Below are 13,930 nucleotides of genomic sequence, written 5' to 3'. Positions count from 1 at the left end.
CATGAGACTTGACCACATAAAATTAATAGTGAATTAAAATATTTTTTTAAAGGTGAGATTGTTGAAGAAATGAAAGATTATTAGTGTGTATGTATGCTATATGTATAAATAAATAAATAGAGAGATGTATGTGTGTGTGTATATAAATATATATATATAATAAAAAATACAGAATAAATTGTGAAATATTATTACCATTTAAAATCATAAATGGTTTTCTATTTTAATATACTTAAAAAATATCATTTATTTATGTGATGCAAAGCTGAATTTTCAGCCATTACTCCAGTCTTCAGTGTCACATGATCCTTCAGAAATCATTCTAATATGCTGACTTATTATCAATGTTGGAAACAGCTTAACATTTTTTATAACCTGTGATACTTTTTTTTTTTTTTAAGTTAAAAAAGAAACCTTTTTTAACAAAATACTCTGCCGTTCAAAAGTTTGGGGTCAGTAATTTTGTTTTTTTAAAGAAATTAATACTTTTATTCAGCTAGGATGAGTTAAATTGATTAAAAAAATTATAGTAAAGATTAATATTGTTAGAAAAAAATTTCTTACTAACTTTTTATTCATCAATGAATCCTGAAAAAAAGGTATCACAGGTCCAAAAAAAATAAATAAAAATTGTCTCCAACATTGATAATAATAACTGAGTATCAAATCAGCATATAAACATATTTCTGAAGGATCATGTGACATTGAAGACTGGAGTGAATGGGTGATGAAAATTCAGCTTCTCCATCAAAGATCAATCACAATATTTCTGTTTTCTCTGTATGTTTAATGCAGAAAATAAATGCAGACTTGGTGAGCATAAGATACTTCTTTCAAAAACATTAAAATAGTAATGTTTTAAAACTTTTGACCAGAAACTATATATATCACACACACACACGCACACACAGATGTTTTGGATTTACAGGAGAAAATTATTTAGAACGTGGAAGCGAAAAAAATATGTTTTAAAGAGATACAAGAGAGAAAAAAACATTATAAAATTAGCAATATTATTAAAAAAGCTCCAAATCATAATATTTTACAAATTATATATTGATAAACAATATGCAGTGTCTGGCATTAAGAGCAAAACGTAGCCTCCTATTATTAGAGCATTTAATATTATTATAAAATATGATGTTGATATATAGCCTAAGTGAAGTAGCGTCATTTTCTTTATGTTGTGTTAATAAGACACTTTAATAAAACCTTTTTATTTATTTTTTGTTATACTGTAGGCCTACCGTTTACATTATTCATTTATTAACGGTAACATGGTAGTCACTGTAGATTATGAATGAACAAATATTGGTTACGCTTATGTCAATTATTAATATTCATAGATTAAAAAGAGAGATGTTTTGCATCACTGCGATGATGATGTGCTGCGCGCTCTCCGTCATTGGCTCGTGCAGCGCACGCCACTGATCCTGCGGTAAAGATGGCGGCGGCGGAGGGGGCGCGCAGCGGCTGGAGCAGAACGGAACGACCCCAGGCGGGTTCGTTTTAAGAGAAACGGTGCTGGGGGGCAGGATAATCCTACATTCCCGTTTAACAGAGCCGCTTATCCGGTTTAGTAGAATCGAACAATTAGACAGTGTGTTGTTAGGTGTTAGGTGTTGGGGTGGGTTCTCTCGCTCTCTCTCCCATACACACACACACACACACACACAGATTGCTAAGCTAAGCTAACAGAGCTCGGTCCGGTCCGGTAGAGGAGAAGGAAGAGGAGGAGGAGGGGTGACCAAGAAAGGGAAGACAATCATCCCTTGAAGAACAGGCCGTCGTCCCGCGGTTCGTTCGTTTGTTGTGGGATGTGAGCGGTCCAAACGGACGGCGGGTCTTTCCACAGATCTGTGTTATTTTCCCACCCAGAACACTCACAGGATGGGACAACAGGTAGGCCGCGTGGGAGAAGGGGCTTCCGCAGGGATTCAGACCCCACCGCAGGGGCAACAGCAGCAGGGCAGATCGAACCGGGCCAGCAGCTCCGGGAGGAGACCCCGAGACAGCAACATCACAGGGACGCCACCGGGCAGAACTGCCGCCGCTGCAGCGAACATCATGCCGGATCCGGGGATCAATGTTTTCACCCTGCACTCAGGTATGAGCCCATTCAGCTGGTCATTTCGCAGGGCTCTCCATTTGAGTCACTGGCAACATGCAAATCATAGTCGGTGAAATGCGGAGCTGCTCTCCGTTGAGAAGTTGAGATAGACCCGTTGGGATAAGCGGAAATACTCCATGACTCGGGCTGTGTTGCAAAATCTAGTGTGTTGCCTATGTAGACAGCGTTATCGTACACCATGAATGCGTCCAAACACTTCGTAGAAACCATGGCCGTAACCATGTCTTGAACATTGAACATTAGACTGCTAAAGCAGATCACCCTAACATGTACCCTTTTAAACTTTTTCATTCTATCTACACACACAGCAGAGCATAATTGTCTGAACAGTTTGTGAGTTTAACGTGTTTTGTAAGTGGTTAAGCATGGTCAGTGTCTGGTCATCTTCCATTAGGACATTTCTTTGAAGAATATGAAGTGTTGTTGTCGATCCGTGTACTAGCACCATTGTGCCCATTCCAGGTGGAGTGTCACTGAAATGAGTATTGTGAGGCTCTGATTGGATAAAAGCATCAGGTAAATGACAAATTTGATTACTGTCACTTATAATGTCCCAAAACATGCTTTTGAGATGTATCAGTGTTATTGACAATGTTTCAATGCATCATCTTTTTAGTATTCATGTTCTGGTTAAAACTTTATTTATTTTCTTGAAAAGATTGTTTATATGCTCCACAGCTATTGAGATATTCCTGCAGAAATATGTAATATGAGCAGATTCTGCTTCTTATTCACAGAATATTTGTATTGCATGTACACGGTTGCCGATTTAAGGCTGCTTCGTGCCTGCTCAAAACTCTGCGCAAAGGCATAATGCTGCATTACAGCCAGACGGACTTCTGCCTGCTCTGACCCACCTTACACACCCTAGTATAAAAGTATACTCTTACAATTGCATTTATGCGATCTCTGAGCAACATTACACAGTCTGTATAAATGCCACTTCAGAAGCGCTTCTGTGCCACCTTAACTGTGTAAATTTGGCATTTGATGTCGAGGAGTGTGTTTTTTTAAGGGCAGTAACTCAACTGAGAAGGGGAAGTTCAGACACCATACTGTAGAAATCCGAAGACTGTTATTTGATAGGGCTGGCATTTATTGTCTCTTATGAAGCACTTGCTGGTGGGAAAGCTGCTGGGGAAGCCACTGCTTTCTCGGATTTCACTCGCTCGATTTCACTGACTCATTTGTTTCAGGCAGTATCACAAAGCACATATTTTATCATAATACTGTTTGTGTGTCACACAGATTTATCTTTTCTTGAATCTCATAATCAGGTGTTGTTTATTGTGACTGTGGCACAATGGTTGGGATTTCATTAGATGTGTGGTTTGCTCTGCAAGGGAGTCGAGAATAGGGTCGGGGATCTGTCGTTTAAATTTGAGCGTTTCCGATTGCAATTCTGCTTACAGATTCCGATTCTTTTAGATTCCCAGTTTCGATTCCAGTATGGTAAAAACATTTATATCAAACATTTATCGATTAACCAGTGGGAAAATGTCCTTACCATTGCATCCCTGATCCTTGATTTCGGCCCTCCAAAATCATTTTGTCCCAAAACCAATTCATCCCTAACTGTTACACATGCGTTTTCTTTCTCTACTGTTTACGTTCACCTAAGACAAAACTGACTGTGACATATTTTAACATAACTTTGTGTGTGTTTGTACATTCAAGCTTAAGAAAACACACACGAGACTTTCGTACGATTCTCGATTCCCACCCCTTGAGACATTATCTTTAGCACTATTTGGATGGTGTTAGATGAACAGTGATGTCTGTTATCCATTTCCCATGAGCTGCGTTGGGTCTCCTTGGAGGCTCGTGCCCAGCGTTGGTCTGTTCTCCAGGGTGGGTTGATCAATGCCAAAGAGGAGCTTGTCACATCTTGACAGGGAACCCTTCGGCTGGAAACACTGACATGTGAGGGTTGCAGATGAGTTATTTTTACTCTCATCCCTTATAGCCAGATGTATAGCTGTGGCTGAAAGTCATCTGAATAATCTGGATAATAATTGTATGGTTACAGGCCTGACTGTCATACCAGTGGTGACTGGCTGCCATGATAAGACACACCTTATATCAAACACTGGAGGCTAGAACATCTTATTTCTGATCTCCAATCATATGGCCTTGGGTCACATTTTGTTGTTTTATCTATAAATTCGCTCTGTCTCAGAGTGTTAGCCTCATCTGTAAGGTTAAAGCGATAGCTCACCCTAAAATGAAAAATATGTTGTTGGTTACTCGACCTAAAGCTCTGAGTTTTTCCGGTAACACTTTATAATAAGGTCTAATTTGTTAACATTAATGCTATGCTGACATGAATGCCATGGAAAACACATATTGCTTATTGTTAGTTCATTTTAGCTAATGCATTAACTGATGTTAACAAATGAGACCTTATTATTGCCTAATCATTTTTAATTATTAAATTATAAATTATTAGACCGATTTTAATTAAGAACTATACTGTACAGTACCTGTCAAAAGTTTGCAAACATTATATTTAACATTAAATAATGTTTTTGTTTTCTATTTTAACACATTTTGAAATGTTAATTTATTCCTGTGATGGTAAAGCTGAATTTTCAGCATCATTACTCCAGTTTTCAGTGTCACATGATCCTTCAGAAATCATTCAAATATGCTGATTTGATGGTCAGGAAACATTTATTTTTATTTTCACGTAGTGCTGAAACCCTATTGTAATTGTAAGGATTTTTATTATTATCATTGTCGAAACAGTTTTGCTGCTTAAGATTTTTGTAAAATAAATAAAAAATGAATTGCAACATTTGTTTTTACATCTTTAAATGAAATAGTGTGATATCATATAGGTATATCAGCTTTGTCAAAATAAATCATATCGGTCAACCGTTTAGTCAGATGTAATAATTATTTGTCAAAAACACCTTTTACAATCTTCCAAAAAAAAAAAAAAAACGCACATGGGTTTCGAACGACATTAGGGTGGGTGAATAATGACAATTTTAAAGAGGTCATCGGATGCAAAATTCACTTTTATATGGTGTTTGCATATAAATGTGTCTTTGCAGTGTGGACACAACCTCCATACAATGAAAAAAATCCAATCACTCCTTTTTTTTTATCCTCAAAAAGCCTAAATACGCTCAATAATCAAGCCATTTGGATTTTGTGAGCAATATGATGTCATATTGCTCATGCTCCACCCGCGACCACTGATGAACTGTCCCGTATTAGCATATTTCCACCCTCAGCTCATTATTCATAATTGATCTCATTATCATTTAAAGAGACATGCACCGAAACGGGTCGCTGTGAACAGAGCTGTTTTTGAGGAGGTAAAAAGGGTGTCGTTTTACACAACCATTGAGGAATTTTAACCAAAGTATGTTACAAACTTTACACTAATGGCGCTTTTCCACTACACAGTACCAGCTCGCCTCGGCTCGACTCGACTCGGCTCTGTTTGGTTTTCCACTGTGTAAAAGTTGTACCTGTACCTGCTTCCAGGTACTTTTTTTCGTACCACCTTTTCGTACTTAATCTAAAGATTAAGTCACGGCAGTTTCCTGCGGCGTCGCTATGACGACCAGGTACTATTGTGGAGGTACTATCTGCAATGGAAAACAGAGCGAAAAGCGAGCCGAGCCGAGTCGAGTCGAGTCGAGTTGAGCTGGTACTGGTAATGGAAAAGCGCCATAAGACCCTAAAAAATCATACCAACTTGTGGAAAATGGGCATCCGATGACCCCTTAAGTTTTAGATGAACTGTTTCTTTTAACTTTTTCCCCACCGGCGTTTTTAAAAAAAAGTTGTTAGCCAGAACCAGCATTTTTGATAATTTTCACAAAACTTCAAATTCAATCTCATACATACCTCTTCTTGTGTTTGGCTTTTCATTCAGTAAGGTTTGGCAGTTTTGATTTATATGCTGTTTAATGATCGCGTTAGCTTACATATACGTAAGCAATGCTTCTATCAAATGTTTCTGCTTCTTCACTTGTTTTTGGATCCAGAGATTCTGTACTCTTTAAGAAGATGCGTAATAGCGCCCCCTACTATATAGGTGGAAAACATGGATTGCTGGCTTGTCATAAATGACGGAAAAATCCAGTCAATGGCGGGAAAGAGTTAATAGCTGGAGGGTGCACTATAGTACTGTCATTAACATTCTCTTATACAACATCAACAGGAAGCTTCTTCACTGTTTAATTTTGAAACTCTGCAGTGCAGTCATCATCACTCAGAATCTGATGACTACACAAGAGCATAGGGGGAGGTGGACTACTCCATTTCCCAAAGCTTTTCTGCCCATAGTGCAATCAGGACATCGACAGGTGACTCATCTAACGCTCAAAGCAGAATTCGGTCAGATCCAGGAGAATATTCATCTCTTTCAATAACTAGTGGAATTCCATCAGATACGACTGTGATGAACTGTGCTTAATTTGACCACGCCGTCAGACGGAGGGATAAAAGAGTGGTCCTGTCTGCGTCCTCCCGTCCCATGCAGTCAGCCAATGAGTCAGCCCGTCGCCGCTCTGAGGTCACGGGGCCAGTTCCACACTCTTTTTATTTATTTATCAACTCTGTCCTTTACCAGCAGGCTTTTATTATTTCAGTAGGGTGGTGCAAAGTGCTGCCCTGAACTTAATGCAGTCCAAAGTACCCGAAACGATTGATTTTTAGAGCTCAGAACAGTGCGGAGCTTTAGTTGGCACACGATTAGAAGATAAAATGTACGGACGAACTCTCAAAAGTTTCCTTTTTGTTTGTGTTTGTTGTTCCATCATTTTATGTATCATGCATTTCCAAGGTTTGGGAAAGCGGAAAGCCATGAGACTGTCCGATAGAGTGATTTTGTGCACATGTGTTAACTTAATGATATAATGTTTGGCAGCAGCTTCAAATAAGACTCATCCAAGCAAAATTGAGAGTCAGAACTGTCTGTTTAAGAAATATGAGAGAATATCCTAGATGATTTGGTGAAGTTATGGTTTTGGAGCTCTAGTTGTTTCTGGTAAGCAAGCATAATGCTGCTGTAATTGAGTTAGTAATTAGGCTAGGTTACATAAATATCTCTTTCATCTCAGTTTGTTCTAAAGGACTGAGTAGACAGCACTGACACGTGTGAGATTCCCAGGATGTAAGAGGATAGGAATTAAGGGCTAAATTAGATTAAGCAATCCATTTTTTGATATGTGAGATGGATTTGAAGCAAAACAGCTGAGGAGAAGTTTTGTAAAGTAGTCTCAAACTTCTCTCTGTCTCATTGTGAAGACCTGATGGGACTCTCTTGGCCCACGGTTCGATTTGGTTGTTGCACCACTAGAGGTCAATAGAACACCGCAATTTGTTTTCACTAGGCTCAAAGTATCAACGTTGATTGTATATGTATATTTTTTAACATGTCTAGTTGGTAACACACTTGTGAATTGGATATTCATCTTTGTCTCATTGGTGAGATAGTGGGTGCCTGTGCTCTCCTAGACATCTGCTAATCCTGCTTCATTTTAACAGCCTTATCCGGTTCCATCCTCTCATTGCGTCCTTATTAAGGTCTGGATTAGATGACACACTGGAGTAATTCTTCTATGTTGGGGCAGTGATGGAGATATTGGACTTTTTCAGTTCAACCCTTTCTCTGCAGATCAGTGGTTTTCCATGTTTTTCTCTTCAGACCAGGAATAAGGTGTCATTGTTCTGTATCTGTTAGCTTTTTCTGCTCTTTTTGGCCTTTGTTCGATGCGTGATGATGCAAATAAATAATTGAATTAGTGTTTTGAACGGATTCATTGAAATGGACAGTTTGAAGGAACCGCACGGAAATTAAATTGAACTTTGCAATTATATGACATGTACCTTGCTCTACAAAAAGTTACATTTTGATGGGTTTTTTTTCCTGCATTGAACATTTTTTGGCTGTCAAAGCAAAGTTTATAATATTATGTTGTATACTATTTATTGTTTATTTTATTTATTTTGATTTGTTTCACCCAAAAATGATTGTGTCTTTGCCTTTATTAGCAGTTCTGTAATACAACTTTGCATGTGTGTATGACTACGTATAGTTAAAAAACCTTAAAAATAAAATTAAATAAAAGCCCCAATAAGCCCCTGTTTGGCCTTTCATTTTTGGTCATATACACATCAAAGTAGTTCTAATGAATCCCAGTTGAATCCCATCCGCAAAGAATGGCCTGTCTGAGCGTTATGATATGTCTTGGAACGCTGAGTGAATAATCCCGCAATTCAGTAGTGAAATCAGATGGGACAGAGGGGAGATTAGGGTTAAAGCCAGGATATCTGCATTATCATCAGACGTATCCTAGCATCTGCTTAGTTTATGTGTCATTGCCATTCCCTTTCCCAGCCTTTGTGCGTTTTATGTTGTGAATGTTTTTTTTGTTTTTTGTTTTTTGAGGCGTCACCTTCACTTTCTGAAACAGATTGTTCCGTTTCACTAATGCATTCACTGCGTTAGGTAACACTTTCATCACACCCTTGAGCTGTAGTACAGCTCATTTTCTATTGATAATGAACGTTTGAATCAAACATGTTATGATCTGTTTATAACATATCTTATAGAATATAGAAGGGATGTCGACACGCAACAACCAGTGTAGTTATAATGGAAGACTCCTCCTCATTGGCGCTATTGAGGTCATGATGCGTGTTCAGACAGGTCCTCCACAGCCTGCCAACACTTCCTGTTCGCAAGACCACTTGGCTGACTCAATCCATCCATCTCCATTCGTAATGTGTCTGGCCCACCAGGCTCATTAAATACCGAAGGCTTATGCTGTCTTATCTCTGAGACTGGGCTAATGCGTTCACCCTCATCTGGTGACGTGGTTGTCTTAACCGCCATGGTTGTTCATTTCCTTAGAGAATGTCTCTTAAAGCCTTCATCAAAATGTCTTCAAATACCGTTCTCGCCTCCAAATGAAATGCAGGCCCTGTGGTTGTTTCTTGGGTTAAGCAGGCTCTTTTAAGACCTGCACAAAGAGGTGCAATGCTTGTATACTTGCATTTTTGAAAAAAGTTGCCAGCCAGTTTCATGGCCCCCATAATATTTTGATGTATGAATATCTGAGCATGCGACTTTAATTTAAAAAAAAAAAAAAAATTTGCAAAAAGTTGAGAATTGCAGATCGTATTCAGAACGATGATCAAAACATAAATGGAATAGATCACTTCCATCAACACCACCAAAGCTTGCACCTATACGCCTATACCACTTCCTGGGTCGACATTTCATTCAATAGGCTAACATTAGTCATTTTTGATTTATATGCGGTTTAATGTTGATGATCGTGTTATTTTGCATATGCATCTGCTTACATATGCTATCGCTTGTTTCTGCTTCTTCTTCGCCTGTGTTTTGATACGGAGATTCTGTACTCTTTCAGAAGATGTGTAATAGCGCCCCCTGCCGAATAACAGTGAAAACACAGAAAGCCCATAAAATTCTGTCAATGGCAGGGAAAGAGTTAATGGAAATTTGTGGAATTGTTATGCTTTTAGAACAGCGTTCCTAACATGGTCTGAATGTGATGGGTCAACAGAATGGTTGATTAGTTATCCAGAAACTGTCTAGTCAATTTAGTGAGTTTATTACACCATTATGGGGACAAAAAGCATCTTTCCCTATTGAGTGACTCGGCTGGAACGACTCGTCAACGTTTACATAAATTAGTCTCTTTGCCAATTTTTTTATCAATTAAAAACCATCGGCATATCGGCTATAGCATGAAAAAGGTACCAATGGTTTTGATTAATTAACTACGTGAAGGCATTGAGTTGTATAATGTCTGTTCTGCATAATCCAACATTTTTCTCTGGGTAAAATAATTAAGTACTTTCCAAAACAAAATGAAACCTGTACAGAATATTGCAGGGCTTGAAAATACAGACTGCCCGGTGCCAGCGTGAACGACACTTGGGATAATTGATGGAACCGTCATTGTCTCAATCGGACCAGTGCTGCATCGCCATGAAAGTTTATCCTTTGCATGCGCTGAGCATTGAGAAATAAAGCGCACGAGTGTAGCAGTATATTAGATCCATACTTAAAGTGACAGCAGCCTAATATTCCTGATGTGATGCTGCTCCGCTTGTGTCTTTAATTGGGCTTGCTAAATATAAGTATTCATTTCTTTTAAAAAAACCTTACTGACCTCAAACAGGAACCGTAATGTATAAATCACAAACCTTTTCATTAAATGATTATATTTCATTTTCATCAGTTCCCTTATTTATTTAATTGTATTCTTTGGAGAGCTTTTAACAGGTAAAGTAAAATTAAGTAATGGACTAAGTTATGAGGAAGTGAATGTGTTTATCTGTTAAAGGATTAGTTCACCCCAAAATGAAAATTTCCTAATAATTTCCTAACCCCAATTACCATCGTTTTTAAGTCCAAATCAATGCAGTTTCAAAAGTCTTTGAAGTGTTTAAACGGGCTGTACGCGATCACAGCTGAAGAAGAGGTTATCTAGCGAAATGATAGGTCATTTTCAAAAACAATTATGATTTATAGACTTTTTACCTTCAATAGTTCGGATTGAGCTGATCAACAAACGGACAGGGAACTACGTCATCACGTTGAAAGGTCACGCCGGCGCCGCCCCACTGTTTACAATGCGACTGTACGTAGGAGGATAGTTCAAATAGTATTGTTTGCTATTATATATATTCATATAATATGAATATGAATATGAATAGTATATGAATAACATTCTGATGAAAATGAATAGTAGTTCAAATAGTATTGACCTTTCAACGTGATGACGTAGTTCCCTGTCCATTTGTTGATCAGCTCAATCTGAACTATTGAAGGTAAAAAGTCTATAAATTATCTTTTTTTTTTTAAATGACCTATCGTTTCGCTAGATAACAACCTCTTCTTCAGCTGTGATCGCATACAGCCCGTTTAAACACTTCAAAGACTTTTAAAACTGCATTGATTTGGACTTAAAAACGATGGTAACCAATGAAGTCCATTGTTAGAAGAAAAATCCAGAAATGTTTTCCTCAAAAAACATAATTTCTCTCCCACTGAGGAAAGAAAGACATGGATATCTTGGATGGCATTGGGGTGAGTAAATTATTAGGAAATTTTCATTTTGGGGTGAACTAATCCTTTAAGAAGCCGTGGATGCTGCTGGTGGGAAAATGTCATCAGATATGGAGGATGTGAGCAGTCTGATGATTTCTCTTCTGCCCACTCTGTTGTGGCAACCACAGGTAGCAATATTGCATCAGGTAGATGTTATTCAGAAGGAGGAGCCACAGGTCTGGATGCGTCCTGCAAACAGCCCAAAAATGACTCAAAGCAAAGAGAGAGAAAGAGGGAAAGGATGGACAGAGATTACTGATTGTCTGATAAAGTGTGTAAATCTGTGAAAAATCTTTTTCATTTGTCACCATATGGTTGCATCACATTGCTAACTCATACAATCTTAACACTTTTGCTATTGTCACTGTTATTGTTGACTGTAGTTGACAAAAGATGATTCGTAATTATGTAAATATAAAAAGAACATATCATTTCATTCTGATTGGGCATTTAAGTGTCTTGAGTCCGTGCTGTGTTGCATAAACTCTTAATAAGTACCTTTAAGCTGTAGGGCGTGTGTGATTTTCATGCTTGTGCATGCTTGTACAAAGAGAAGAGAAGACTGGGGGAATGATGCTGAAAATTCAGCTTTGCCATAACAGGAACAAATTACATATTACATATTACAATTACATATTACAATTACATATTTCAGTGGCAATAATATTTCACAATATTACTATTTTACTTTGTTTTTACATTCTTTCAAAAACATTTCACCGACCTCAAACATTTTGAATCGTAATCTGTGACATAAGGGTTCTGTAAGATAAAAATCATAACACATAACACATACTCATGTCTTGACTGAATAAAATATGAAAAGCAGTTATGTATCTTGTTGTGGTAATAGAGCGTGTGAATTGTTGAAATTCTGTCTGCTGCACTGTATGTCTGTAATCTTTCTTTTTTTAACATTTTATTGAGGATTTCAGCAAACTCTAAAATTCTTTATGGAAGTTTGATAGAACTGTTGTAAATATAGGCATAAACGTTTTGTAATGCGCATCCCTTTTTTGTCCCTTTTGAGTTCTGATTTGTCAAATTTGGAGGCACTCAAACACTTTATTGAAGTGACTTTATTTGTTTTGTATAATATAATATTGTATCTTTTAATATATATATATATTTTTTTTAAATATAGTATAGTAATTATTTATTTATTTTATTAGTTGTTTAATATATAAACCGTTATTGGATTGCATTTAAGCTGCCTTTAAAAAGTGTGTGAACAGACATTTTGCAAGAATTGTTTTTCTTATGTATCTATTTATTGAAAACATCTCATAATTCGGCACCAGAATTGCATTCTTTACCAGAGATTTCTTCCTTAAAGTGGCTAAAATAATCATTCATAGGCTATTAAAAAGCTGAATGGGAATTGTTTCAAACCAAAAAATTAAAATTCTGTCATTTACTCACCCTCAAGTTGTTCTTAACCTGTATGACTTTCTTTGAACACAAAAGAAGATATTCTGAAGAATGTCGGTAACCAAACAGTTGACGGTAGTTATTGACTTCCGTAGTATGAAAAAAAAAAAATACATTCTTCAAAATAGGTTTGGAACCACTTGAGGGCGAGTAAATGATGACAGGTTTTTGGGTGAACTAACCCTTTAAATTCATTACGATTCCCATCCCTATCGTTGACACATTGGTTAATTGTAGGCTATGTGGTCAATTAATTTCCCTTTTTGACACTTGTATTCATCAGATTGTCTGTTGTCTTGTAATACTGCACTAGTCTTTTCAACTGGAGAGCCATTTACTGGAATAGAGGAAGAGACTGAGTGAGAGGGGGGACAACTGTGCATTCTTTGTTGCAGAGAGCTCTTGTCCTCATTATTGTGAATGAACAGGATCTGTCCTTCATAGTGTTCAGTTTATATGGGCCCATTGTTTGAGGAATCATTGTTCGGCAGTTCCTCTGTGCATGTACACAGCATGATTATCCTGGGAGTATTTATGGCAAGATAGTTTTGTTTTGTGCTGGATCTAAAAATAGGCCTTGTCTTGCACCATGTGGCTTTTGCTGTGATGTGCTGAGCGCTTTCAGATAAACAGGTGAGCTTGTGCTGTCATTCCCTTGTGCAACACTTCACCAGCACTCTTGAGGTGTAATGGTGATTTTTGCCTCGCATCTCTCAAGCACAAAAGATGACGTGTAATTTGTTCAATTTTGAAATACTTTCCCTTGTAAAGTCATAGTTCACCAAGAAAATTGAATACTCACCCTCATATTGTTCAAAACTTGTATGCTGTTATGGTTTTTATATGCTAGTAAATTTTAAAGAATCAAAGCACAGCTCTTTTTGTACAACATGATTAGATGATGTCAAGCTCCAAAAAGAAAACGGAAAAGTAGTTCATACAACTTCTATGCTATTTTCCAATTTTGTAAAAGGTTTGTAATAGTTTTTTTGGAAGAACTGACTAAATTTATGCCATTGTTCACTGATAATCTTGCCCAAAAGGTGTTGTTTAGCCTGCGTTCTCATCCAAAACAACATGAGTGTTATGACAGAATGTTTATTTTATGTTAACTTCTTTTAGAGCTGTGGTTCTCAACCTTTTGACTCCAAGATAATATTCAAAGGCCCTCTTATCTGTCTTATCTTAAGCTGCATCTTTGGTACTCCTGTTGTAATAAATTAAAAAACAAAACTCATTTTTATTAAGATTTAGTTGTA

General features: G+C 37.3%; 1 protein-coding gene across 1 annotated transcript in view; it reads left to right on the top strand.

Annotated features, from left to right (window-relative positions):
* The first annotated feature begins 1,421 nt into the window (after nucleotides 1-1,421).
* Nucleotides 1,422-13,930, top strand: part of abl2 (c-abl oncogene 2, non-receptor tyrosine kinase) — a 32,498-nt gene continuing 19,989 nt past the window's right edge. The window contains exon 1 of the mRNA XM_084087579.1: nucleotides 1,422-2,107. Within this exon, the coding sequence (XP_083943705.1) occupies nucleotides 1,891-2,107 (217 nt within the window). The 5' untranslated portion in view covers nucleotides 1,422-1,890. The remainder of the gene's footprint in view (nucleotides 2,108-13,930) is intronic.

The sequence above is a fragment of the Abramis brama genome (genome assembly GCF_963993115.1).
Source record: "Abramis brama genome assembly, chromosome: 16".
NCBI lineage: Eukaryota > Metazoa > Chordata > Actinopteri > Cypriniformes > Leuciscidae > Abramis > Abramis brama.
The sequence above is the reverse complement of the archived record's forward strand: the minus strand, read 5'-3'. Positions and strand labels throughout refer to the sequence as shown.